This window comes from Thermobia domestica, chromosome 10 (genome assembly GCF_964235325.1).
Source record: "Thermobia domestica chromosome 10, izTheDome1.hap1.1, whole genome shotgun sequence".
Lineage (NCBI taxonomy): Eukaryota > Metazoa > Arthropoda > Insecta > Zygentoma > Lepismatidae > Thermobia > Thermobia domestica.
The window spans coordinates 264,875,655-264,902,978 of NC_137463.1; the positions used below are offsets into that span (position 1 = coordinate 264,875,655).

The window sequence follows — 27,324 nt, forward strand, 5'->3', positions numbered from 1 at the left end:
TAATATTATCGTTATAAACTTATTTCATTACTTATAACAATTTTATGATTGGAAGTTTTACGAATCTCAATAGTATAGTCAAATACGATATTTTACCCTTGATCTTTTTAATTATGGTGACACTATGGTTTAGTAGAAGTACATCAGTGAGTGTTTTTCTTTTATGTTGACTAAATAATAGCAGTAAATCAGTAAATTACAGATAAGTATTTATTATAATTTTCAATGAAATATTACATATTTTGTCTGACAAAAGCGCAACACTAGAAATACACAGCAAACTAACCTCTACTACGGGAAGTTCCTACTTCGATCCCAGCACATATCAGTTTCTATATATTGGATTTCGACAAGTTATCTCTAGATTTTCCTGTTTCCTACCATTCCTTTTTCCAACAATAATTGTTTTGGGAGGGACAGCATGGCTTAGTGGTAAAGTACTTACCTCTGATACGTGGGGTTCCCCGGCCACGTAAATTTGTGGTGGACAACATTGTGTCCATGGGTTTTCTCGGAGTGCTCCTGATTCCTCCCACTTTCTCATTCCACCATTTCTTCCATCATCATTCACTTGCCTTATTCGCCGTGTCCCTTAGCCTAAAAGGCATGCTTGTGGGACGTTAAACTAAAAGATTTCATTTAATTTCTAACTTGTTTTATCATTCATCTCAGTTATCACATACAACATAATCTCAAAATGCTAATCTTAAGGTATATTTTAATATTAAAACATATTGTCTAGGACTTATATGCCAATTTGAAAACTTCAATTTTTCGATTTATTAAGATGAATTATTATTATTATTATTATTATTATTATTATTATTATTATTATTATTATTATTATTATTATTATTATTATTATTATTATTATTATTATTAATTAACTAAAACTAAACGTTCTTACTCTTTCTCTCTCAAAACTCAATTTACATTTAATTTCTGTAGCACAATGCACAGTATGGTTTAAAAACGCGCTACGCACATATCTCTGAAACATTCTGTTTTCCTAACGATACATGAAATTTGTTATTCATTTTACGCTCATTTTTCAGTTTATATTCAGTTTATACTCATTTTGAACAGTATCCTGAAAATGGAGACATGAGTTTTACTATACTCTATATTCCAAGATACACAGTCTGTCAGATAGAAACTATCGTATAATGCCTTCCTTGCAAAGTCTCAAAGTTTCTGAACTGTTGCAAACCACGTTCTGTTCACCATCTGTACTGTTTCGAAATCAGTGTACTTCAAACACACAAACTGAAACATATATTATTTTGTACCACTGATATATGCAACCACGAATGATTAACTTAATACTGAAAGGATTGAGAAGAAACATGTAGAAGATTTTAATGTGGGTTGTTTCAGAATAAGCTAAAACTGACGTATGGAAAATTCTTGGTAATGGAATTCAAATCTAATAACTTTGCGAAGCGAGGTTTTCATTTGACTTTCATTCATATCATTACAAAACGGGAAAAAGCTCAACATGGTACTGAACCAATTGTAACTGAAAGAGATTTTTCTTTAAGAAAAGGGAAAAAATAGAAACTTTAACAAACTCTTGTCAAAGGACTATGAGGAAAATTGGTGGGAACAAGTGAACTTTATATTTCATTTTTCAAAAGAGCAATGCCATTTAAGTAAAGTACGAGATTATGAATTTGGCATTGGAGATATTCCTGAAGAAACTGAAAAGTTGAAATGATTTTTTTAAAGTTTTACGTCCCACGTTATGCCGGCTAGGCTAAAGGAGACGTTGATGATGAGAAATGAATGAAATGGTTGAATGAAGAAAGTGGGAGGAAACGGGAGAATCCAGAGGAAACCTACACATATGGTGTTTGTCCACCACAAAATTCAATTGGTATGAGCAGGGATCGAACCAAGGGTCCCACGTACCAGATGTAGCTCAACCAATGGCCACCGCGGCCTAAAAATATAAATTAGAAATTAATGTTCTGTCCTCTTCTGAGTTGATCCCTTTTTAAGCAGTTTAACAGCTGATAAAGAAAGAAATATTTTTGGCCACTAAAAAAAATGAATTTGTTTTCTAATTTCTAAAACAAATGTTTTCCAAGACAACGAGTTTTGAAATTGGACGACAGAATTTAAGCCAAACAAATATTATTTAGTCAATTTGAAGGCAAATGATTACTATACTTCCTACGCTATGCTGATATTAAATGCATTTATATTTCATCGGTTGATTAATTGACTTATACTTAGGTCTGTGCCAATACTGAACTCCTATAAGACAAGAGGGGGCACGGTGGCTCAGTAATGAAGGAGTTACCTCTGATGCGTGAGGTACCTGGTTCGATCCCCTACCAAGTGAATTTGTGGTGGACAACATCGTGTCCGCAGGATTTTTCAGGGCACTTCTGTTTCTTCCCACACTCTCATTTCACCAATTCTTCCATTATCAATCATATGTTTTTATCGTCTCCCTTAGCCTTGGGACGTTAAAATGTTTCATTTCACTTGATCTAGGACAAGACCTGCAATTCATACTGAGGTCTAAACTATCGCAGTGCGTTTGGTTTCCTGCTATACAGAGTAGAACACGGGAAGTATGCAGAGGCATGTACGTAGCCGCTAGAATAGAGGAGAACAATATGAAATCCCAATAAATGTGGATGCCATTTTCTTACAGCACTGTATGCACATTACGTGGCTTCAATCGGACGTTTGTGGCTTCAAAATCATAGGTCGTAGAGCTAAGGCTACAATCGGTTATTGTATCTCAGAAATGGAGAACAAGAGCAGAACATCATTTAAAAAATAATATTTTACACTCTAAATAAACTGGACTTATTCGTCTTTGTCGGATTTCCTACATTACCTTACAAAACGAATTTTTGATATTTGTCAACTAAAGTTTCTCGTTCTAGTCCGTGAACAAATTTTCCACGTTTTTCCCTTACATATAATTTGAGTGGACAGCTTAAAGGGAGTAAGTTTTTTTAAGCTAAACGTTAGTACTATATATATTATTAAAAATGGTATAACGTAAATAAATAACGATTACATATATTTCCTTATGTGCTAGGAAAATTGATGAGCAGTTGACGAAGCCAGAATAGTTGGAATACTAAAATTTATTTACAGATGGAACATCTTCATAAAAGTATAGGCTATAACTTATAAATTGAATCGGTCATTGCAGAAAGGGCACAGGTTCTATACTAATAATACAGAACATGTGCCCTTTCTGCAACGACAGATTCAATTCCATATAACAGTATTTCCTAAATATGAGAAGACCTCATCCACAACTAGCAAAATATGTTACAACGATCGTAGTGAACACCCTTTACCGGGAATTCGTAAATTAAAACTTTTATAGATTTGATAGATAAAATAGAGCAACTTGTACTACTTTCTCCCTTTCCACTTCTATAGCTAATATCATGTAAATCCATGTGCAAAAGGGCTACTAGATCATCGATCAGGAAGTTTGGGTAGTGAGTAGTGCACAAAAAGAATTATTTCAAGCTCATAGCCTCTATTAGGAACTGGTGTTCCTCTCTTTCACACTATTTAGTATAATATGTACTATATTGAAGTACAAATCACAAGAAGATCTGTATCACAAGTCTATAAGCTATTTCAGACCTGTACATTTCTCCACACGACTATTGTTCATACACATTATCTCCTACGATATGAACGAATCATTGTAGTTTGTGTCTTTCGTTTTTTTAATATATTGAAGGATAGAATTCATTAATAGAAAGTGATTAATCTCCCATTCGAATCAACGTACGCTTATGCTTATTACCTGATATTCTTCTGGTGTGGTAATGTAGTTCGAATATGTGTTGGATAATCCAGCTATGACCACTCTCGTGTCTGTAGGACCGCCATTATTAGAGATCTCATCTTTGATAGCTTCTCGAAATCTTCTTCCGGACATTGTGGTAAACTCTCCAGGAACAGCAGCGATTACAAAACTTCCAATGATGGCCAACTGAGTTGGAAGAATAGTGGGTTGCCACTCAAACGGGAAATTCATCTAAACAAATAAACAAACATGAAAAAGAACTATTTTATTTCACGTGATAAAGAGTTTCCGTAGTATTTGTTTTAACAAAAATGATATTTTCATTAAAAACCAATTATTCAATTCGTTTGACAATTATTCTACGACATTGCTAGGAACTATGAAGTCACATGTAGGTTTAAGATAGTTAGAAATAATATAAATAATATTTTCAACATATGTGAAATTTGAAATTTTACTTAGGTATTTACGCCAGTTTTCTTTAACACATTCGTATATACGAGGGTTTTTAAATAAATTCTAAACCTAACCAGGAAATATTAGAACTAGATACGTAAAACATTTAGGCCGTATTTATTGAACTTTCCTATGATGTAAAACCGAATTTGGTGTTTTATTCTGTTGTTACAGATCTGAAAAGACAAGTGAGCAAAGTGTGGCCAAACGGAAAAATAGAAGCAGGAACTGTTATTGAATATCTCAACAAAAGGAATATTTAAAACCACAGGAGATCCACGCCGACATGATTGCTCCTTTACGTGATAGTGCCCCTTCATATGACACAGTGAAGAAATGGGCAGCCTTGTTTAAGAGGGGTATAACCTCCTTTGAAGATGACACTCGATCAGAAAGGTTTGCGGAAGCAATAACCCAGAACATTGACAAGCTGCATGAAATCATGATGAATGATCAGTGAATGACAACCAGGCAGATTGCTTACACAATGGAAGTATCTACTGCAAGCATTGACTCAATTATCAAAAGCATCTGGGAACGAGCAAGGTTTCCACGAGATGTGTGCCAAAACTTTTGATATCTTATCAAAAGCTCACCAGACGCAATATTTCAAAGGACAATCTTCATCTCTTCCGGACAAATCCAGATGCCTTTCACACTCGATTCATAACATTGAGACCTAGATCCATTATTACCAACCAGAGTCCAAATAAAGTTCCAAGCAGTGGAAACACCCACCATCCCCCCTACAAAGAAAGCCAAGTAAGTACCCTCAACTGGAAAAGTGATGGCTACAGCTTTCTGGGATTTGGAAGGGATAGCGATGATGGATTATCTTCCAAAGGCGAACAGTGACTGGGGAGTACTATGCAGGTCTTCTCGACAGTTGGGTGATAATATTTGGCAGAAGTGTCGTGAGAAACTGACAGTAGATATGCTTTTCCTTCAAGATAATGCCCCTAGCCACAAATCAGTCATTGCAATGACGGCAAATCACGATTGTGGATAGGGATTGTTTCCTCACTATCTTATTCGCCTCATTTAGCACCTTCTGATCTTTAACTCTTTTCAGAGCTCAAAAAGAAATTAGAGGATACTCATTTTGACACTGATAAAGACCTCATGCATGCCATAGTTGAAATTTTACACACCTTCGACAAATCAACTTTTACCAGCGGTATTAAAGCACTTAAACTTCGATGGGCAAAATGTGTTGACTTGTCAGGGAACTGTGTTAAAAGGGACCGCGCCAAGGTTGGACGACGACAAGCCTGGACACTTTTTGTGTCCAAGCTTGTCGTTATCCAACCTTGTGGTCAGCGACCCAAAATGAGATATGTCAAAGCATCTCGGGGTCGATTCCGACAAGTCTGGACACCTTCAGGAATGTGTCCAGGCTTGTCGTTGGCCAACCTTGTCGTCAGCGGCCCAAAATTAGATGTGTCCAGATTTGTCGGGGTCGACCACGACAAGCTTGGACACCCCAGGAATGTGTCCAGGCTTGTCGTCGTCCAACCTTGTCCTCAACGACCCAAAATGAGATGTGTCCAGGCTTGTCGGGATCGACCGCGACAAACTTGGACACCCCAGGAATGAGTCCAGGCTTGTCGTCAACGACCCAACTTGAAATGTCTGTTCCAACAAACTCTACCAGTTAAGGCGTTTCCAGTTCATACATACATGCCCTTCAATATAGAGTAGCATGGCTCGCATCTATATCGCTATTGGCTGATACTCGCCAGTCAACTACTGTCCTCTACTGGAGGATTTTCGACTTATTTTAAATTTATTTATCTTTTATTAAAAGAGATTATCATTATTTACAAAATTTTCGTTTTACTTCAAAAATTACAAGCGGTATTTAGCAATCGTTGCAATATTTCCTCCCAAAAATCATTGTAAGTACGGACCGTGCGACTCTGCCGTGAAAGCCACGTTTTCATGCACCGCTGACTCTAGGGGTCGCGTTCTTAAACATCGATCACGTTAAATGCTTTCTTTGATCAGGTTAAATGCCTAGTGCTATGAAATTCTTTTCGTGAAAACGCTGATTTCGTTACGGGAGGTAATCAATTATTAGCGTTAGAATGTGTCCAGGCTTGTCGTTGGCCAACCTCGTCGTCAGCGACCCAAAATTAAATGTGTCCAGGTTTGTCGGGGTCCACCACGACAAGCTTGGACACCGCAGGAATTCGTTCGAGTCTGGCACAAGAGGATAAATTGAGAAGTGTCCAAGCTTGTCGTTGTCCAAGCTTGTCGTCGTCCAAGCTTGTCGTTGTCCAACCTTGTCGGGAGCGACCAAAATTAAGTGTCCAGGCTTGTCGTCGTCCAACCTTGTCTGCGTCCCTGTTAAAAAGTAACACCATCCATAAACTCTCTGCTGCTTCGTTCATATTTTGGTTTAGAACTTTTGCAATTAGTTTCAGTTTCGGAGAATTTAAATGACAACTATAGAAATGGCTGGTAAGTCAACCAGTGACTTTCTGACTGAAGATTAGTTTACATGCGGACTAGAAAAACTGATAGAATAAATTAAACAGACAGTCAGTTTAATCAGCAACCTTAACGAGAACGACTGGTGGCGAATGTTGCCTTGCAAGGGCGCCGATCCCGGGAGGCCGAGGGGACCAGGGCCTCCCCAAAACTCATGTGGGCCCTCTTACTGTATTTGTAAATTTACAATATTTGGCATAATTTGAATGCAATTTGTTTAATAATCCTCAAATATGCTTTCTGCATCTGAATGAGCCCTCCCAAATTTACAGAGAAATCGGCGCCCTTGTTGCTTGGAAATATCTTCGGTATATATTCCTGCCAATAACCTTAATTAAGACCATTACTAGTATCATCTTCACTATGACAGTTGAAAAGGTAATTACTGTAAAAAAAACAAAGAGAATAATTTGGTTTAGTGAGCAACTTTATTTGATCTGAAGCATGATCCACATTTCCTGGAAAGGATTGTGTTCCCTGACGAGGCACTCTTCACTTCATCTAGAAGCTAAAAATGAATCAAAACACTGAGTATTTGTCATCTTAAAACTTATACATTGTTTTATAAATGTTAGTCTTCTTAATAATTGAATGTATGAAGAAGAGCATGACGTATGGGGTATTTATTATTTGAACATTCCGGCTTTAAACAATACAAAGTCAAAGGCCAGGTATCTTCCAGCGAAAACGAACATAAAGTACAATATAATATGAAATAATGACTTATCTGCAGAACTATCTGGATGTGTAGAACACGCTGAAAGTTTTTCCATTTTACCACAACACTAAATTAAACACATAATTAACTGGTAAATTACTAAATATATGATATCTTAACACAAGAGACACCGGCAATAGCGCTCCATGTACACGCTAGACAAAAATGTCTCTTGGCACGTTTACCTTTCTACATTACGAAAAATCAACGATACTGAATATTGTGCTTATTAGAAATTTCTGATAAATTATAAAATGCAGCAAATTAGCTGATTATGTAATTTAAAATAAGAATATACACAAAGGTAATATACAGGGTTCAATATGAAAGTAATGGACATTGCTTTAGAAAAACTAATTTATTGTTCCGATTGTTACAAATCTTTAAAATTCCTCAAAATACGCTCCTTCTGCATCGATACCCTTCTGGAGACGCGTTTTAAAGTCCTCGGCTGGAATGGCTTTTAAAACCTTGTAACATGGACTTGAATGTTCTACACGGAGTCCCAATGTTTTCCTTTGAGGTGTCCCTTCAAGCGGGGAAACAAAAAATAGTCACTAGGAGCCAGGTCAGGACTATAGGGGGGTGGGGGACCACTGGGGTTCTGCTCCGGGCCAGGAAGTCGACGACGGTGAAGGCGGTGTGACTTGGTGCATTGTCGTGGTGGAGTTTCATTGAGTCTATAATGTCACTTCGAACACGGGCGATCCTGCGTTTCAGTCTCTTGAGCACTTCGAGAGAAAATCCTGGGTTGACAGGTTGTCCTGTTGGCACAAACTCGAAATGGATGATTCCTCGAACGTCGAAGAAGACAATGAGCATGGTTTTGATTCGGGATTTGCCCATGCGCGACTTTTTGGAGCGGGGGGAGGATGAGGTGTGCCACTCTGCACTCTGCCTTTTGGATTCTGGATCGTAATCGAACATCCAGAATTCGTCTCTAGTTACGACCGAGTCTAAAAGGTCCGGATCACTTTCACACAATGCCAACAACTCCTTCATTACGAGCGAACCCTCCATCGCGCCGTGTTACAACTTGTAAAAACGTACTTCACACGGATCGATATCCACACGCTGTCACTGCTCGCAGCAGACTGACTCCGGGCGCGTTTGGAAGGACAGACCACCCACTACTTTTTCTGCGCCGGCAGCGCGTGCTGCGGTGGATTGTTGAGTCAGAGTAGCATCATGCTCATTACTTTCATAATAACCCTGTATGTTTGTAACTCTTTGAGGCACGGAACAGCGATGAAACGAAGAAGTAATATTTGGGCGTAATTTATGGGCTTATTGGCCTTTGTACGCAAATAACTGGGACAATTGCCTTATACGCTAGACTAATAGATCTAGTTATTATCTGGTATTCTTCGTGTCAAAAGTCTGTTCTTACATAGCTCAAACAAGATGGTTCTCCACAGCATCATTCCAGGCATATTTGGACGAGCAATTCCTTTAAAGATGAATTTGTTACGGTAGAGAAGTTGAGTGAATTAATCTTAACCCTGAGCACATATTCGTAGTAGTACCTTAAGCACAGACTTGTGAAGGGACACCAGCAGAATACCCTCAGCACTTTCTGTCCGTATACAAAAGACCTAGATAAATCATCTGAAAGAGACTGCAAAAATCTAGGAGTATCATGCTTCAAAGAAAATGTAAAATATAACATTAACAAAATTGAAAATTAATATGCAATAATTAATAGAACTATTCCGATTTTTTAAACACTGCAGTGGTCGTGCGTTCTACTATTGTAGAACAGGTGTTTTATTTTAAAAGCCCTGAACAAATAGCAACACACTCGACCCTCAGCCGTTATGTAACTTTCTCCGTCAATCTTCTCTACATTCCAGTCAATTTTCAGCGCTTGTTCTTGCACATGCCTTGATTTGTTACATGATTTCATTAGTATTCTACTATTGTAGATCGCGCGACTACAGGCGTACGAGTTTCTTTCTTATTTGTGATTTATTTCGTTTTACATTTTCATGTTATTTTTGTGGAATACGTGGTTCTATATGTTTAATATGTCAGAGCATGACAGAGAACACGTTAGAAAAGACAAAAAGTAACTGTAAAGGTGTACTTGGGATTGAAGATATGAAGGAGCTCGAGGAAAATTTTGTCGAAGAATCAGTTGAGTGTAGTGATACCAAATATGTAAGAGATAATATACCGGAAGAAGAAGAAAACACCCCAGTATAAGCCAGTGTTGAAATCATGGGTTTGTTACACCATCTTCTTTCGACACACGAGCGTTTTATATCGTAGAGAAAAATTATAGAATTTTCTCTCTAGTATGTAAATCTCATAATGCCAATAAACTCAGAACTCCCAATTTGAGTACCAGCTTTTTATAGGCTTGGACAGTAAGGCATTATTTTTATTCGTAATTGATTACCAACGTAGATGGTGTTAATACTCTTAATATTTTTAGAGCAAATAGGAGCGATGAAAATGTCAGATACAAGAATTTCCTACAGAATGTCAGATACAAGAATTTCCTAGATTTTGAGTTGATAAGACCAGCAATAAGCCAACATTAACCATGGAATCCTTGCCAAAAGAGCTTCGACACACAGGAAGACTTATGCTTGACTTCAGCGAAGATGTTTCATTAGCACAAGAACGATCTTCTTGAGTAGAAAAAATTTTTCCTTTGTGGCCATTCTAGCAACAAGTCAACAAGAAAAAATTTGTGGAAAATGCCAGAGATAGATGGACCCAGACCACCAGAAAAGCGTGTGTGGTGATTGCTTAGAGTAGACAATGTTTCAAAACGAGTACATGAAATCATTCTACCTATATGATCTACCGTAGAAGAAGGTTTATGCTGTTATTTCAACACTTGTGTCTAAACACTTATTTGTTTTTCTGTTCAACATTGTTATTTGTTAAATAAGATGTACCAAATGTTTATATCTGACAATATTTTTGTATAAGTCAAGTAATATAATCTTAAAATAAGTTATTTAAAAGATGTATAATACTATAACTGACATACTCAAGACCGAATATTGCTAGAAAATCATAACACTATGGACAAATACTGATGTTTTACAATAGTATAACGCGCCACCACTCATGTTACGCTGGAGGGCACAACCAACGCAGTGTTAAAGTAAAGCAGGTAATCACATCTATTAAATTACGTACTATACTCGCCATAATAATAACTAATAAGATACATTTTCTGAGGTATTTGGATAATTAAATGACTCTTACCTCTCCTGTAGGCAAAAGAACTGGTTTCGGGTAGTGGCAGTCTAACAATTCTTGACTTGGAGAAGCAACAAATGTCCTTACGGCGTTCCACAGTGGATTTTCTGAAGTCGTTCCTTGCGTGAACATGAACGATCCTGGGCCGTCTGTAGTACCCGCAGCAAAGCTATATCCTAGGGCTGGTGCACATCCCCTTACCTGAAATCCAATAAGAGTTAAATAAATAAATTCATTTTCCATCGTACACCAAACTATAACATGAAAATCACACCATAAACATATACATCGTGGTTCAAAACAACATCGACAACGTTTGGGAGGTGATTCCTGACACTAAGATAAGAGAAAAAGTATAGACCAACCTGGGTGCACAAATACTTCCTTTCGGAGTTATACGTTGTCAAAAACATGAAAAAATGAATATTAAAGGTCCATAGCTCCAAACCTAAAGAACCTACCGTAGTAGGGTCAAGACTTTACTAGTAACTAGTGTGTGTCCTATCCAAAATACATGTTTCAGAATCACAAAGTACTCACACAACAATTTTTATAGAGCGAGTTTGGCTACTGGCATATAATTTGACTCACCAACTACTTCTATAAAAATTACTGCGGAAATAAAGCAGGATTGTTGCTAAGTAAAGTCTTGACCCTAATACGGTATGTTAATTACTTTGAGCTATGGACTTTTAAAGTTCATTTTTGTCATGTTTTCGACAGCCTATAACTCCGAAAGGAAGCATTTGTGCACGCAGGTTGGTATATACTTTTTGTCCTATCTTTGTGTTAGGAATCACCTAAACTTTGTCGGTGTTCTTTTGAAACATTCTGTATACAGATACTTATCAATATAATGGAAGTGTGTAGAGTTAGAGATATGTCTAATATCTACCTTGGAAACTGTCAGATAGTGATCAAACTCTACACTACGTGAGGAGTAGTACAATTAAATGTGCAGTGTGCTGAATAGTCAGTGATAGTGTAAAATTTGTGACTGTTTGATTTCCAAAAGGGATAAATTCTTGGCGCTCTTTGTGTGGTTGCGAGCATGACAAAAGTGACAAATATGTTGCGTATGTTCAGAGTGCTAACGGCCTACAAAACTCACTGCAAAGTAGCATTGGGGAAGAGGAATAGTCGTCGAAGCAAAACCGTCAGTGACAAGTCCCGCCAAGTGTTCAATTGGGTTGTCACTGAGCAATCGTGCGGTTGCAGTGCAAATGAAGGAGCAACTCAAGCACAACGATTGAATTCGCACTGCTTGTACCGATAATCATAGTGCGCCGAGACTTACATGACATGGGCATACAAGGTCAGGTTATACGAGCGAAATCGCTGAAAAGGAACTGACTATCATCGTTTAATGTGGATATGACATTACTGCACACATGTAACCTGGTCTGGTGATGACTCAAAACGTGTGATATGATCGGATGAGCTTTCCTTCATGCTATTTGAAACCATGTATGGCGTACACTCAAAGTAGCGTATAATCCACGATGGATCCTCTTAAATGTCAAACAAGACAGGTGGTCTGTGATGCTGTGGGTTACCATATGGCCGCGTCACAATCTGTAATTATGCCGCCATATTAGGAGATAATGTGCATGTATAGTTAACATCTTGTTTGTTGTAATGCAGTGGCGGCTCGTGACTAAAGTCAGCATGACTAGTGCACGTCAAAATAAAGTAACTATTGCTTCCAACCATATATGTTACGTATCATTCGAAGCTTGTGTGTCACCGTTGGGAGTATGTAAATCACTGTTAGGAGCATTGTGTGACTGTTTGAAGAACGTATCAAGATATAAGTATATATGTCACTGTTTAGAATATGCATCACTGTTAGGGATAAATGTGTCATCGTTTCGAGAATGTGTGTCACTGTTTGGAGTATTATAGCTTCTTGTAGATCAGCTTGTATTGTACTTCTAGTATTATATTTACAGTATTATACTTGTACATCAGCTCCCGTTCAGTAAGTTTGAAGGCAGGTATTGATTTACGGGCAACATGTGGCGTGAATTTAGGGAGTTGAGTATTGATCCAGCCTAGATATGTTTTGATTTTTTAAAATATAATTTGTAGTTGTAGTCAGACTTTCAGGATCTCATAAACTCTTGGTCGTGTATGAGTGTTTTGTATTTAATTAGGTTCTAACCTATTTACCTATCATAATCAAGCAGAAACCCTTAGCAAAGTAGAAATATTGTGGACAGTTTCCATACCCTGTAGTTTAAAAAGGTAATGGAAGAACATTTCCATAATATTACTGGAACAAGAAGGAAAGAAAGAAAACTACTCATAAGCCATAATATCTCTTACTATGTCCCAACTTCTCGTTTCTTGATTGTAGTACTTGGCGGTCTGTTTGGACATATCTACATACTGATGTATTGCTTTAATAGGACCTGTGACTTCCTGTAAATCTGGATCGTTAAAAATTTCCTGAAAAAAAAAGAGAGAAATAATTGCTCAGAATGATTTCTCCTTAAAATTCCTCTAGTTGTCGTAAAACTTCTCCATATTTTTTTTTAAATTTAAAATACTTTATATTATACAACTAATCTGAAATATGTATATTCACTTTGAAACTGTCTAGTACACTTATTTCTAATTGACCTAAATAAATAAGTGATTAATGTTTATTAACTACAGATACTTATATACAAATTTATAAGGGCGAGTGGTTAACACGTTCTCAAAGTTTATAGAGTGCATGGTTCTAGTTTTGATTCCTACTTTATCCATTTGAGTGATTCAGAGAGTACGCACAATTTAGGTGAGAAATTACTAATTTCATTTAAAATAGAGCAGTTGTATTTATGTCAAATTTGTAAGTAAGATTACTGTTGGAAAATTTCCTGACATTTTGTTGTTATTCGGGGAAAAAGTTATTTCTGTTTTTTTTTTTTTGTTTTTTTTTTATGGAAAGTTTTAGAAAAACGTTTTGTTGTGCATAATTTATGTCAATATACTAGGTACAGTACTTTTAATGAACTTTGAAATTCAAATTTTTCCTGCTTCAAACACGACTAATATTATAGATGTAATGTTCCTAGCTAATAGTAACGGAATTGAATAAAGAAAAAGAGATCTTGACTCAACTTTTATATCTATGAGTAAATCTACGGACTCACTCATTACTGGATTCCAAAATATTCAGAGTATAGCCGTGAATTTTTTTAGATATAATCTCCTTGTACCCTAGATTTCAGATAACACGGAAGTTTGCAAGCGTTGATCCTAGGGTTCCCATATTTCAAAAATGAAAATCCGGGACGCTACAAAATTATGAAAATCTCTGAAATGCTTAAAATGAAAAGAAGTATTATATACTAATTTACTTTCTTCTATTAGATAGAGTTTAAGTATTATGTAATCACATTTTAAGCATTCTAGTAGACCTTCTTCGCCCTAGTTAAGCAAACGTAAGTAGATGATTTACCCCTTCTCCCCTGGTAAGCAACTTTTTTTAAAAAGTTTCCCAGGATCTGTTATGTTTCGTGACTTTCAGAGTCAAAGAATGCTTCGCTCAATGTCAAAGTAGTTAAATCGTGAACTTAAATAAACCCATGTTTTATGTATTTAATTTTTTTGGACTTTTGAATTGCCATACTCAGAAGTTGAAGAGAATAATTATATACCTAATTCTGTGAAAAAGCAAATTATAATATTCCTTTCAGTTCTTCGCTGAAATCCGGGACATTTGAGCGACCCGAGAAATATTGTCGGGACGCAGATCTCGATTCAGTGATGTTCCCGGATTTTCCGGGACGAATGGCAACCCTAGTATGTCCCTAAATGAGAAATGCTAACACGAAATGTACGAAGGAGTCGAAATGTAAAGGGATTTGCAATTTCTCGTACTAGGGTTTGGTAACACTGCAAGTATTTCGCGCAGAATTAGTGTCGTCCGCAACAATTCTATGCAACGTATCACTCTTATTCTCGCGTTAGCCGTTAGAGTGTAGACCGTTGAATATGACACCTCCATTGCTGATCTGCACCAAGGAGGAAATGAGGGCAGTGATTCGCTTTTTGTTTGCGGAAGGTGTTAAACTTGCGGAAATTATTCGTCGAATGGATGTGCAGTATAGTGTCAGCTGTTTATCGCGAAGCAAGATCCATGAATGGATACAGCGTTTCAAACAAGCAAGAACTTTTTTATATGACGAGGAAAGATCTGGCAAGCCATCAACATCAATGACTGAGGATAAGTTGAAAGTTGGAAAGTAAGGCTGCGAACATGGTTTGGAAACACCTATCATCACCAGAACTTAAAAAAATTTAAACATCACCATTAGCTATTCATTGATGCGGTACAAAATTGGTTACAGGTGCAACCGAAAAACTTTGTTCTGACGGGGAAAAAAAAAACTTGTGAAACGTTGGAGAAAGTGCATTGAAGTGCAGGGAAATTATGTTGAAAAATAATGTGTTTCAGTTTTCTATCACTAGAATAAATGTACCTTTCCTCGTCCCTTTACTTTTTAATCTCTCCTCGTAGATACCCGACTGTATGCAGTACAAGTAGGATATTTTATAACATTATGCTACTCAAATTTAATTTTGCGGCGCGGGAGACCCGGGTTCGATTCCCGGCGGGAACTCATGTGGTTCGGATTCCACGTTAATCAGTAGGTCCACGTCTCATATAGCCTCGCTGCTGAAAAGGGACGTTCAACTCAAAATCAACTCAACTCAAATTTAATTTTTCAACGACTGTGTATCAAAGAACTGCTAAAAGAATTATAAATAACACTTTTTTGTTTTTTTTAATTCTTAGTTATTTCCTATCATTGTTTAAAAAACAATAAAAAACATTTCCTTTTTAATTTCTATTTCTTTCGACTCTTTGCAGCACTAGGTAGGATTCTATACGAGGATTCTGAAATCTCAGAATCACTGCCTTGAGTACTTCCTACTGGCAAAGCCTGAAAACCTTTGAAGCCATTCCTCTATTTGAAAATATAGTCATCAATATAACCCCATCCTTGTAGCGGACCGTCATCGTCGGGAGAGAGTAGAGCCGAGAGGGCGACTTCACTTTTCATTCATAAGTCACATCTCATATGCACCTTATTGCATGCCCTCTCAGCCGCGAATACCGCTACCGGACTCGCGGGTGGTTGGTGGGAGTCGGGAAGACGAAGGTCAGTGGACGTTTTCCTCTATTTGGGAAGGACGTGCACCCACCCGGCCTATTGTTGTGTGCGTCCAGTGTATGTATTGTCCGGTGTGTTGAGTCCTTAAAGAAACAGCCAAAAAGCATAAAATTAAAAAATATAAAAAGCAAAAAATTAAAAATTCAAAAAAATCCGCAACTTTTGGTTTTGTTTTGTTTTCTTCTGGGCTAGTGGGGGATGTCTTTTGGTTGGCCAGGTTCTTTCATTTCGTTTCACTTCTTCGTTTTTCGGGGCCATGTGTTTTTGTCGACGGGAATGGTTTAGTTGAATCCCATTCCCCTTGACCGCATCGGCCCCACGGTCGCATCGCCCCCCCCCCAAAAAAAAGCCCAATCCTAGAGAGAGTGAGATCAACACTCATGTTAGTGAAAATGTGGAAAAGGCAAGTATCGCGACCTCAGTAGTCTCATATCTTGTAATTAAAGATAAGGATACTGATAGTGCCGATACTATTACTAACCGTCCGAGTGCTATTAAGGACTTGTTACCTTTTCTGATTAAAAAAGTTATTACATAGACAGACAGGTTAAAGATATCAGAAAATTACGAAACGGAACTTTGTTGGTGGAAACCACCGATGAGAGGCAAACAGCGCAGCTACTTAAATTGACTGCAATTAGACCGGTGAATGTGTCTGTGGAACCCCACCGTCTGCTGAATGTATCATGTTGGGTCCTTCTCAATTCCACCCAGGAGGAGATTAAGTCTGAGTTAGCCGACCAACATGTTATAGACGTAGCTCGCATAAAAAGTAAGAAGTCAAGTGAACTCGTTCTACAGAGTCACTGATTCTTACTTTTAGTTTGCCCACTTTTCCGGAATACGTCACGGCTGGTTTTTACTGATTGAAGGTTCGTCCGTAAATTCTTAGTCCCCTACACTGTCAGCATTTTGGGCACACCGACACATCATGTAATGCTAGTGCTGCTCTTTGTGCTAATTGTGGCTAGGGTAGTCATGGTGCGGAACCCTGTACAGCGACCAAGCCATTTTGTGTAAATTGTAAGGGCGAACACTCTGCTTGTTCTCGGAACTGTCCAGCCTTCCAGCGCGAGAAGCGTATTCGGGAACTTATGGTGATGGAGAAGATATCTGCTGCTGACGCTAAGCGTCGTTTAAAATACAGCATTCCATCTTCGCTTTCTGTACCTTTTACCATCGTTGCAGTTACTTCTCGAAAATTTGTGGCAACCCAGGCACAAGACGTTTCCATCTAGACCGATCTCGTCCCTGAGAATCGTTCTCCACTAAAGATCCCAGTTGCATCGACAAGCGAACTTGCAAAAACTCTACGAGTTTCTGTTAGTGGTGGTCTTCGGCGTACTCCAACCCTTCGCCGGTCACCTTATATCGCCTGTCTAAAACTAAACCAGCATATGCACCGGCTGAACGATATGGTTTTCTCTCCAAAGAGACCTAAATATATCCCAGTTCTTAAGCCACCTGCAGTTTCAATGAAAGTTAACATGGTGGAAGACGAACTGATGGATACGGAGTGGACTGTTCTTGTCCCACATGGAAAGGTTCGCTACAAACGTTGATCTCTTCCAATATGGCGCTTCTGCAATGGAACCATAATGTTTTCTATAATCATCTTGAGAAATTGAAACAATTCATCTATCTTTGCCCACTCGCTTATAGTTGTCTGTTTGCAGGAAAACATTTCACGCCTACCCAGTCCTCCCTCCTTCCTGGGTACACTACGTATCGATGTGATAAGCCAGATGCTAGTCGCGCTGCTGGCGGCGTGGCCCTATGTATCTCAGATTCTCTTTATTCTCGTCAAACTCACATCGTTTCCCGGCTCCAAGCAGTTGCTATGCGAGTATCCTTCCCTCACTCGTTTAGCCTTTGTTCCTTATACATTTCTCACTCTGAAGCCTCTACCGCTGACGATCTGCTTCAGCCAGCGGTGGTGACGGTGGTCCACCAGCTCGAACCGCCAGTCTTCCTTGTTGGGGATCTTAATGCTTCCACCGTCTATGGGGCTCTGTACGAATTGACGATCGTGGCTTGCTCATCCTTAATGATGGCAGTTATACACATTTCCCCACTGCGCACGGCACATATTCCTGTATCGACCTCTTAATGTGCAGTGCTAGTCTCTTGACCTCATTGACATAGAGAGAGCATCCCGATCTTTGTGGCAATGATCACTTTACGTTGTTTCTTGAAAATCTCCCTATTGCGCCTTGTTTTCCTCTGCGCCGCTTCGTCAGAAGCGTGCTGACTAACATAAATTTCGTGAGCTCAGTGAGTTTCTTTGTCTCGATGATCTCCCTGCTGCTCCTGTGGCAGAGACTTTCGAACAAACTGTTCTTAACGCCAATCATGGTTCCATTCCAGAAGCCGGTGGTGACGTCCTTCGCCGGCTTGTTCCATGGTGGTCTGCGGAACTCCGTGAGGCTATCGTGACTCGTAATACAAATTGTATACAACGACTCTTATGAAAAAAGCACTTCAATAATATTAATACAATAATAATAGTATGCAATATGTGGTAACACAAAGTGTATACAGCAGCAACTCACACACACAAAAATGTTACATCCTGCAAGAATATATAGATATTGTACACCTGTCCACATTGTGGGATTTGTTCTACTGTTAACAAGTAGTTTGTAATTTCAGTTTTTATATACAATTTCGGGCTGTATCAGTTCATTAAGCATTCACATGCCATCAACAAAAGAAGTTCGAGTAAAATTTTAATCTAAATCAAATATAATTTATAACTATATCTAGATTATAAATATGAACTGATTTCTATAACTGTTTAGTGTATGGAGTTAAGTGTTCACATTGCGAAGACTGTACTGTGCCTCTAAATATCTTATTATACCCGTCAGGTTTGGAGATTTAGTATTCGTGTTTTTCGTTACATAATTCTCAACTTTGTTTGTAAGATTGACATAGCTAACGTTCTCTGAGAATTTTTTTGATTTTTTACTTTCTATCTGGTAGGTTTTATTATTCTGTCGAGGAATTTGAAGCTTAAAATACATAAAACGGTAATCATGCCTGTTGTTCTGTATGGTTGTGAAACATGGTCGCTTACTCTGAGGGAAGAACATAGACTGAAAGTATTTGAGAACAGGATCCTGAGGAGAATATTCGGACCCAAGAGGAACGAGAATGGGGAATGGCGGAAGCTTCATAACGAGGAACTACATAGTTTATACGGTCTACCCAACATTGTTAGGGTCGTCAAGTCTAGGAGGCTTAGGTGGGCAGGTCATGTAGCTAGAATGGAAGAAAGTAGAAACGCTTTCAAAGTCTTGACTGGTAGACCCATAGGAAAACGACCACTAGGAAGACCTAGGCGCAGATGGAAGGACAATATTAAGATGGATCTCGCAGAGATAGGAATACAAAGTAGAAACTGGATGCAATTAGCTAAGGATAGAATTCAGTGGAGAGCTTTTGTGAACGCGGCACTGAACCTCCGGGTTCCATAGGCCATAGAGTTAGTTAGTTAGTTAGTTAGTTTAGGTTTTATTATTATTGTTATCGTCTGAATTATTTTCTTTTTACATGGTTGTTTTAGCTTTCTCACGATCTCTGTGTTAATGATATTAGTCATTTTTTGTTTGTATTCTATTATTTCTTGAGAGTCTTATATCTCTTCCTATTACACTTTTTCAGATGTATTATTTCTTATTCGTATATTATACGCAGGATGTATGAACCTTTGTCCCCGTGACGGTAACGAATATACTCGTTTTAAATATTCCTATTAAACCACCCAATCAACAGTAAATTAATTTAATGTAATGCTCCCATCTACGCGATAATTCTTTTCTCCTCCATGAGTGACAGCATATCACGGTCGACAACAACAACAGTATCAGGTATCCTGGGGTTAGCTGGAAGTAGATACTTAATACATTTTCCTTACATGTTGATCCCCTAGAGGTTCTTTGTAGCAAAATAGTTTCTGTTCGCATGGCGCAGAAGACATAACTTCGCTTTTAGGTAGTTATCATGTCGTTTGTACCCGTAGTAATCGTTGAGATGTTGACCTGCGTCTAATACAGTCTCGATAGTGCTCTTTTTGGACATTGAGTTATTACTCATAAAATTTTAATTTTCATTACCCGTCGATATCAATTATGATAACTTCGAACTACACCAATTTCCTGAACAAAATTAATAGGTATTAATTGAATGAAATCTGAATTTCTGCTAATTTATCTGTATATATCAAATATAAAGTTAGTAAACTTTGACTACTAATTTCCCTTGATCAATTTCGCTCACTTCTGGATCGATATCTTTCCTATTTTGTAATTTGAGCATATTATTTGTACGGTGTTGTGTTTATAGCATCCGTGGATTATCAATAAGTTTCGAATGAACATATATTGAGTAATATTATAGTGTCATTTTCCGGCAGAGAGGATATATGAGACATGAGACATGCATGGGACATATTGGACTTACAGTTGAAGATGGAATCCTAACCACCGTAATGAGTTCTAATTTCAATGTTTTTCCACTGGGAATCGAATACAGGACCACAAACATCAACGGTGCCTCTGGGCAAAAGGGAGGAGGGTTTTAACATACTAATGTACCTAATTATATTTCTCCTTTTCTTTCATGAATTTACTAATAAAATGACACGCTATGCGCTCGGATATGTTGTGATTTCAGAGGTATGCACTGATAGCCTTCTCTAACATAAATTGTAGTTTCCTTGTGTGTCTTCAAAGAGGTATACGTCACAGCTGAAGGTGGATGAATGTTCTATAAAATTATATGCTTGAAATGTCATGGTATTTTTTAAAACTTTCCTATCATTAATGGCAAAGCACCATTAAATCCACATCCCCCAACGTTGTTAATTCCATTAAAACCAACTTTAACCCTGAATTTATCTCACCACTTTATGATAAGATTGAAAACTCGTAATGCCTTATTCTTGAACAATCACAACGAATAAGGATCTTGCAAATTTGAGTAAAGAAGATAACTGCTCGACTTTTCTACTAGTGACTTCGAGAGGCAAACCTAAAGGAACTTCTACTTGAAGAAAATATATCTTGTTATCTGCTTACGAATTATTATGACCCGATGCCAAGATATTTGAAAACAATAAATCTTATATGTAAACATTATAGTTAACAATGATCTCACCCAAGCTGTCCTAAATTGTCTCTCTGCAATGATTTTTGTGCTTTCAAACATGTTTCTTCCTGGGCCAAAAGCCACGCATAAAGTGTTCTTTCCGTTGCAAGTGCTCGTCGCCAGATCACATGGCATCCCACTGTCCAGACAGCGCGGGCCCATTATATTGGGAGAAACATCACCCAAATTGGTGGAGGCAAATGCTGCTATGAACTGAGTCTGCAAAATAAACAAAAAATACAATACAATCAGAGAGAAAATAGTTAATTCTAAGAATTTTATTATTTATGGATTTTATGGTGTCTTTGTACTTTGTACTCAGAAAAAGTTAATATTTTAAAAGACAACAGTATTGACTTAAAATTAGCTTCAGTATTGATTATAAGAATCTACTGGCACAGGTAGTGCTAGTTAGGATCACTGTCATACTAAATCCGCAATTCTTAAATGTAAAGAAGGCCACCTCCGATTGAATTGGCTATTTGTACAAACTGACTTCATATACGGATCGGACTCTAAATTAAATGGTTTTATTCTATAATGTTAATCAGTGCAATGGTGTGTGTTCTCTTCAATGAGAACAATTAGTTTAAGTGCTTCATACCAATAATACATAGAGAATTGATATGACGAAGTGCAGTTGCATTTCCCCTGAGGAAATATAAATCAACAAACGGATTCCAGAATACAGATGATAATTTCATTTAGTTTTGTCTGTTACTTTATAAAAACGTTGCTTATTGTTGAGTATACAGCTCGTGACGATAGTTTGAAGCCATGCCATTCAGAAAGGGCTAATCTTCCACTAACTCGCAATGTTTTCGAATTGTAAAGCAAGTTTAGAAAATTTGAAAAACCAATTTAATATACGCCGAAAAATTATGGTTAGTTTCAAAGTAGTAGATATTAATAGTCAAAATTAACTTCAGGAACCTATACATTGGTAACATTATAAGGTAAACACAAATATGGTAACATAGCTCATATAAGGGCTATGGGTTATCTACGTGGGTCGTTTAATATATGTTTCCCTAAGCTGTAAAATGTGTGTTTTTAAAATACACTGTAAACTATACATACATGTGTAGGTAGATCTTTAACTCCACATAATCGTCATTGAGATATGGTATTTGTCTCACCGCTGCACCAATTTCTCCAAATTCTTTGCAAAGAAAAATCAGAAATCTGGCTATTTAGTATTATTCTCACATTCCGCTTCACTTGTTCATCACCAGTTGACAGGAAACAAGATCGCTTATGTCGAACCTGAACTCTACTTCGGGGAAACACAATTCGACAAAAGCGACCTGGTCTCTTCTTGTTGTCGAGAATGCCCAACTCCACTCAGCACGCAAACAAGACACAAAATTGAAGAATTTTGGGTGTGAACGGTTGCCCCACTCTCCACAGCCTCAATTTAGAGCCGAGTTACTTCCACCTTTTTTCCGGTATTAAAGTCTGTATGTAAGGTGAACTTTTCGAAACAGATGAAGTGAAACAGAATTGGGTAAAGTGCTAAATAGCCAGAGCCCTGATTTTTTTCAAAGAGTTTGAACAAATTGATGCAATGATGAGACAAATGCCTGCATCTCAACGGAGATTATGTGGAGAGGTTAGGGAGGATCTACCTACACATATATGTATAGCGTATCTTAAAAAATAAATATTTACACCTTAGAGAAACATATATCGAACGACACAGGTATAAGTTTCATCACTAATGTAATAGAACTATCTGATGGCTTTAATATTAGAGTATGTTCCGAGATCGAGTATCGGTGGAAATTTACAAAGAATTTCACGTTAAGTTCTAGCTTCACATCTGATATAGCCTTCTAGCTAAGAGGGACGTCAACACCAAACAAACTAATACAATAAGTAATGCAGCGTTATTAACTCTGTACTTACATATCTATATCAATATATAAAACAGTCTTCCAATAGTTTATTGACAACTGTTCTAAACAATCACCACACGTCCTTCTATCAAAATAAACACTCAACTAATATGGTAGAGATAGCAGAATGTATTCTCCAAAGAGTGAAGCGTGTAAGCAATGAAATGAAAGTCAAGGATGATATCATTCCTGAATAGTTTGTAACCTATATACCAAGTTTGCCACATACTTCTTATGTCATTTAAGAATATTGGAATTTCTCTAGAAGTATATATTTATATGCTGTTATTGTCAAAAATCCGAATACACTATTGATTTTTTTAGAATTTACCAAAGAAAAGATACTGTGTGCATACAAAACAATATTCATTGGATTCCTTTTTGAAATAACTTACGTTGTTCATACAAGGATACAAAAACTCATGGTCTTGTTGATATTGAGACAAATTTATTGAGGTAAGCTGCTTTGCAATAAACAGATTGTAGGAAGAAGAGTTGGGTACAAAGTGTTCATAAATACGTTACTTGCCGTTACCAAGGAAAACGAGCAGTAGCATGTGTAAATAGATTTAGATATGAGGTAGTTTGATGTTATATTGATTATAATTAAGATAACCAGAAAGATTATAAAGATATGAAGAAATAAGACGTCACATTATGATTCCAGATAAAGTATGTGTGTTCATAGAAGATTATATGTATAAGAGAATAATAAGAGATTACGAAAAGATAAAGAATAAAGGGATATATAAAGATATTGTGTTTTGCATGAGTAGCAGGAGCTTCTGGCTTGGTAGTGGTCACACACACTTTGTGGAATACGATTTTCAAGCTAACTAAGTGGCAGAGATCAAGTTTAGACAATCAAAAGATCTTCTTAAAACTTATTTTCTAACACAGATAACTAATGAACAGACAAATAACGTCACGCTGTCATTTACGGTTTTAACGACACCTAGTGATGTGTGTATGAATCCTTGTCAGTAATTGTTTTTTTACTTCAATGAACAGTTGTGTATACGTTATATAATCGGGGTTAAGTTTAGAGTTACCCCTCCGCTTTTTATAAAAATCAGGAAAATTTACAGGAGAAATGAGGTAAGAAATGATAATTTAAAGATTTTATTTGATGTTTAGGAATGTAAGTTCGGCAGCAGAGTTATGTTTAATGCGAGAAAAGATATGTGGAAGTTAGTACTATTTGCCGGATGCGGAAGCATTGCGGAAGGTTTCAGCAGCATGGTAGTTGTAAAATATGGCGAATATGGCGAACAGGTGTAACGGATGCGCAAAAATAATGAAGAAAACCTTTTAAATTTATGTGAAACACACGAAGTACTGAAATTAAGTGAAATGTAACAATGTTTAATACTTTAAGCACTGTTTTTTGTATGTTGCAAAGTCCAAGGGCAACTTCAGACTGGAGGGGCAACTCTAAACTTAAGCCTATAATCGTGTCGTAAAATAAACAAAATTGTATGGAAATTTATGACACGCGAGATTACTGTTTTCATTCACGTCAACCAGTGAAACAGTATGAAGAACAAGTAAATACTATAAAATGCGGACTGTTAACTAAGAGTCGAAGCACGCGTTAAAGTGGTTGTTTTGAGAAAAGAGAGTTTCTCTGCGACAAATCGCTCAGTGATCGGGTGGAGCAGTGCGTCGTACTTTTGAGAGATAGCTTTAAAGTAGTATAAATATTACACGGACACGCACTGATCGTCCAAAAATAACAACTTCTAGCAAGCACAAATTCACTGGAGAAACAAGCAAACGGAATAGATGTTAACTGTTTCGGAAGATCCAGTAGAGCTACGGAATAGACATTTTCAATCAGTACCGGTATGAAATAGAACGGTGGCACAGCGCCTTCATATCTACTGAAGTACGATTGGGAGAAACAAACTTTTTTTCCAAGGAATAAACATTTAAAAAATGATACTCCTGAGCCAAGAAATAATAAAATAAATTAAGAGTGGAACGATGAACAATGGAAGGAGACACTGTGAACCGATGAATGTAAGTTCTAACTTTCCTCCTTCCAAGTTATAAACTTGTGCGTTGTCGTCCCGAATAGTGTTTTCATTCCGACTGTACAATACCTACAGGAAAGCAGGGGAAGGTAACGTCACGGTTTGGGGACGCTTAACAGGCTATAAAGTTGATAATTTAGTTCAAATTAGTGGAATAATGGCCAAAAATATATTTCACGACGATTAAGTGAGGCATAGAATTCCATCAGGAACGGAGATTTGGGGCAGGTTTTTGTATTACAAGAGGATTGCCATACATTCTACTAAGTTATCTAGTAATTACCTACGAAGCAAAGAAGACGCTTTCATTACCAACAAATGGAATAGTCGCCACAGTCACTGGATTACTTATCTATCGAGCTCTTCTAAGATGAACTTGGCAGGACAATCCGTAAATCGATGCCAACAAATATTAAAAGTCTTCAAAAAGCTCTTCAGAAGTATTGGAGTCGCATACTTTCGCAAAAGTTGGATAAATTAATTAAACAAATTCCTGGAAAGTGTAATGCTCTTATCAAGGCTAGGGATCGACACTTCATTGAGTGCAAATATACTCAATAAACTTCTCTCAGTAGAAACAGGACCATATGTTTTAATTTCATTATATGAGGAATGATGGCTAGTTTACACAACAAGTCCAATATACAAGGTTTTGTATGGATACATGTCAGTGTTAATAAAGTTAATTGAATTTTCTTCAGGTCTTTCTATTAAATTGATGAATATCAATCGTCAAAATAGTAAATGAATAAAATTTAATTTACTTTAATAATACTACATTAGAGTACCATTAGACTGTAGAACAGTATTGATCGTGAAGTATTATATATGAATAATGAATGGCTTCCAGAGAAATGCTTTATCATTCCTTATTTAGTGCAGGCCTTAGTTCAGCGGGGATGGAAGCATGTTCTCCTTAACTAACCACAGGTGTATTACAACCAATGTTATTTACCATCGATGGAATATAATATTAATAATAGTAGAAAAAAATACAGTCTTGGACCAAAGAAGCCAAGGCTATGAACATACTTCATTTATGTTTAGAGTATGTAATTAGATTAACAGCGATAATTCTATTCCTCCCTTTGAACTCATCGAAAAGCTTTTATCCAGAGTAATAGAATAATAAAAGTAGGCTAACGCAAATAGGCATGATTTATCCGACAATCTTCATTTCTAACAATACGCTTTTCTTTTATGTTTGGAAAAGTTCCACCGCCTTAGAATCAAGTTAAATTATATATAGGTTGGTCAGAAGTTACAGAATCTTGACATATGCGACGGTCTCACCAGTAAAACCCAGTCTTCATTCCTTTCCATTAGTGAAATTATACATACATGTATATATAATAGTGTTTTGCAACCTAGTAACTACAATTCCAGGAAAATCTATATTAGGAATATTTCATCTGTGATTAAAATTAGATGAAAAACGACCATTTCAAAATGTTTATTGTTCCAGAAAAATAATAATAAAACTCCATCATCGCATTACACGGCGGTTGCCTGGACAACAAATTCAGCCTCAGAATAGCAGCTCGTATCTAAATATAAACGTTGCATAAAAGCAATATATTAAATTCTACATCATTGTCCACTCATATGTTTTAAGAACTCTTATATTTTTTTGTTTAAATTATTCTGATAATAATAATATTACTTTGCCTTAGTGATTATTTGTTGGAAATATTTGTAAATGATATAGCGGTATTCTATGTCAGAGTAACCTTGCAATGTTCTTTAGAAAAGGTTAGTTCATATGATATCTTATGCTACCATTATATGTATTGAAGATATTACATTTCATATCAACCATGCAATATTAAGATGGATCTCGCAGAAATAGGAATACAAAGTAGAAATTGGATCCAGTTGGCAAAGACCAGAAGACAATGGAGAGCTTTTCTGAATGCGGCATTGAACTTCAGGTTACATAGGCCATAGAGTGAGTTAGTTAGTTATCAACCATTGCATCACATGAAGATAAATGACACATATATTAATAATAATAGTAAATCAACATAATTATCTAAATTCAAATTGGGTTACAGAAAAGCAGAATAATGGGCTTTTGACATTGGTGAGAAAATACGTTAGTATTTATAGCTCCATTCGCTTCTTCGAGTTAATAATGCATACCATAGAAACTGTCTAGTGACTCAAAATACATTATGATTTTTTTTAAAAAAAAAGTTACACGGTGAGGAACAATGTATTTAATATGAAATATACACGGAATGTGACGCATGAACTTGAACTTAATATAGACACTCATCAATCATGATGTCATCACTGCATGGTGCCAATGCTTGGCTATAGATATACGGTCCTACCTCCTAGCATGGCATAACAATCAACACTAACAAAACATTATACCAGCAAT

General features: G+C 37.0%; 1 protein-coding gene across 1 annotated transcript in view; it reads right to left on the reverse strand.

Annotated features, from left to right (window-relative positions):
- Positions 1–27,324, reverse strand: part of LOC145661926 (neutral ceramidase-like) — a 151,807-nt gene that overhangs the window by 47,841 nt on the left and 76,642 nt on the right. The window contains exons 6-9 of the mRNA XM_081727275.1: positions 21,014–21,223; positions 13,011–13,133; positions 10,689–10,883; positions 3,794–4,027 (exon numbers count right to left, since the gene is read on the reverse strand). Coding sequence (XP_081583401.1) covers positions 3,794–4,027; positions 10,689–10,883; positions 13,011–13,133; positions 21,014–21,223 — 762 coding nt within the window. The remainder of the gene's footprint in view (positions 1–3,793; positions 4,028–10,688; positions 10,884–13,010; positions 13,134–21,013; positions 21,224–27,324) is intronic.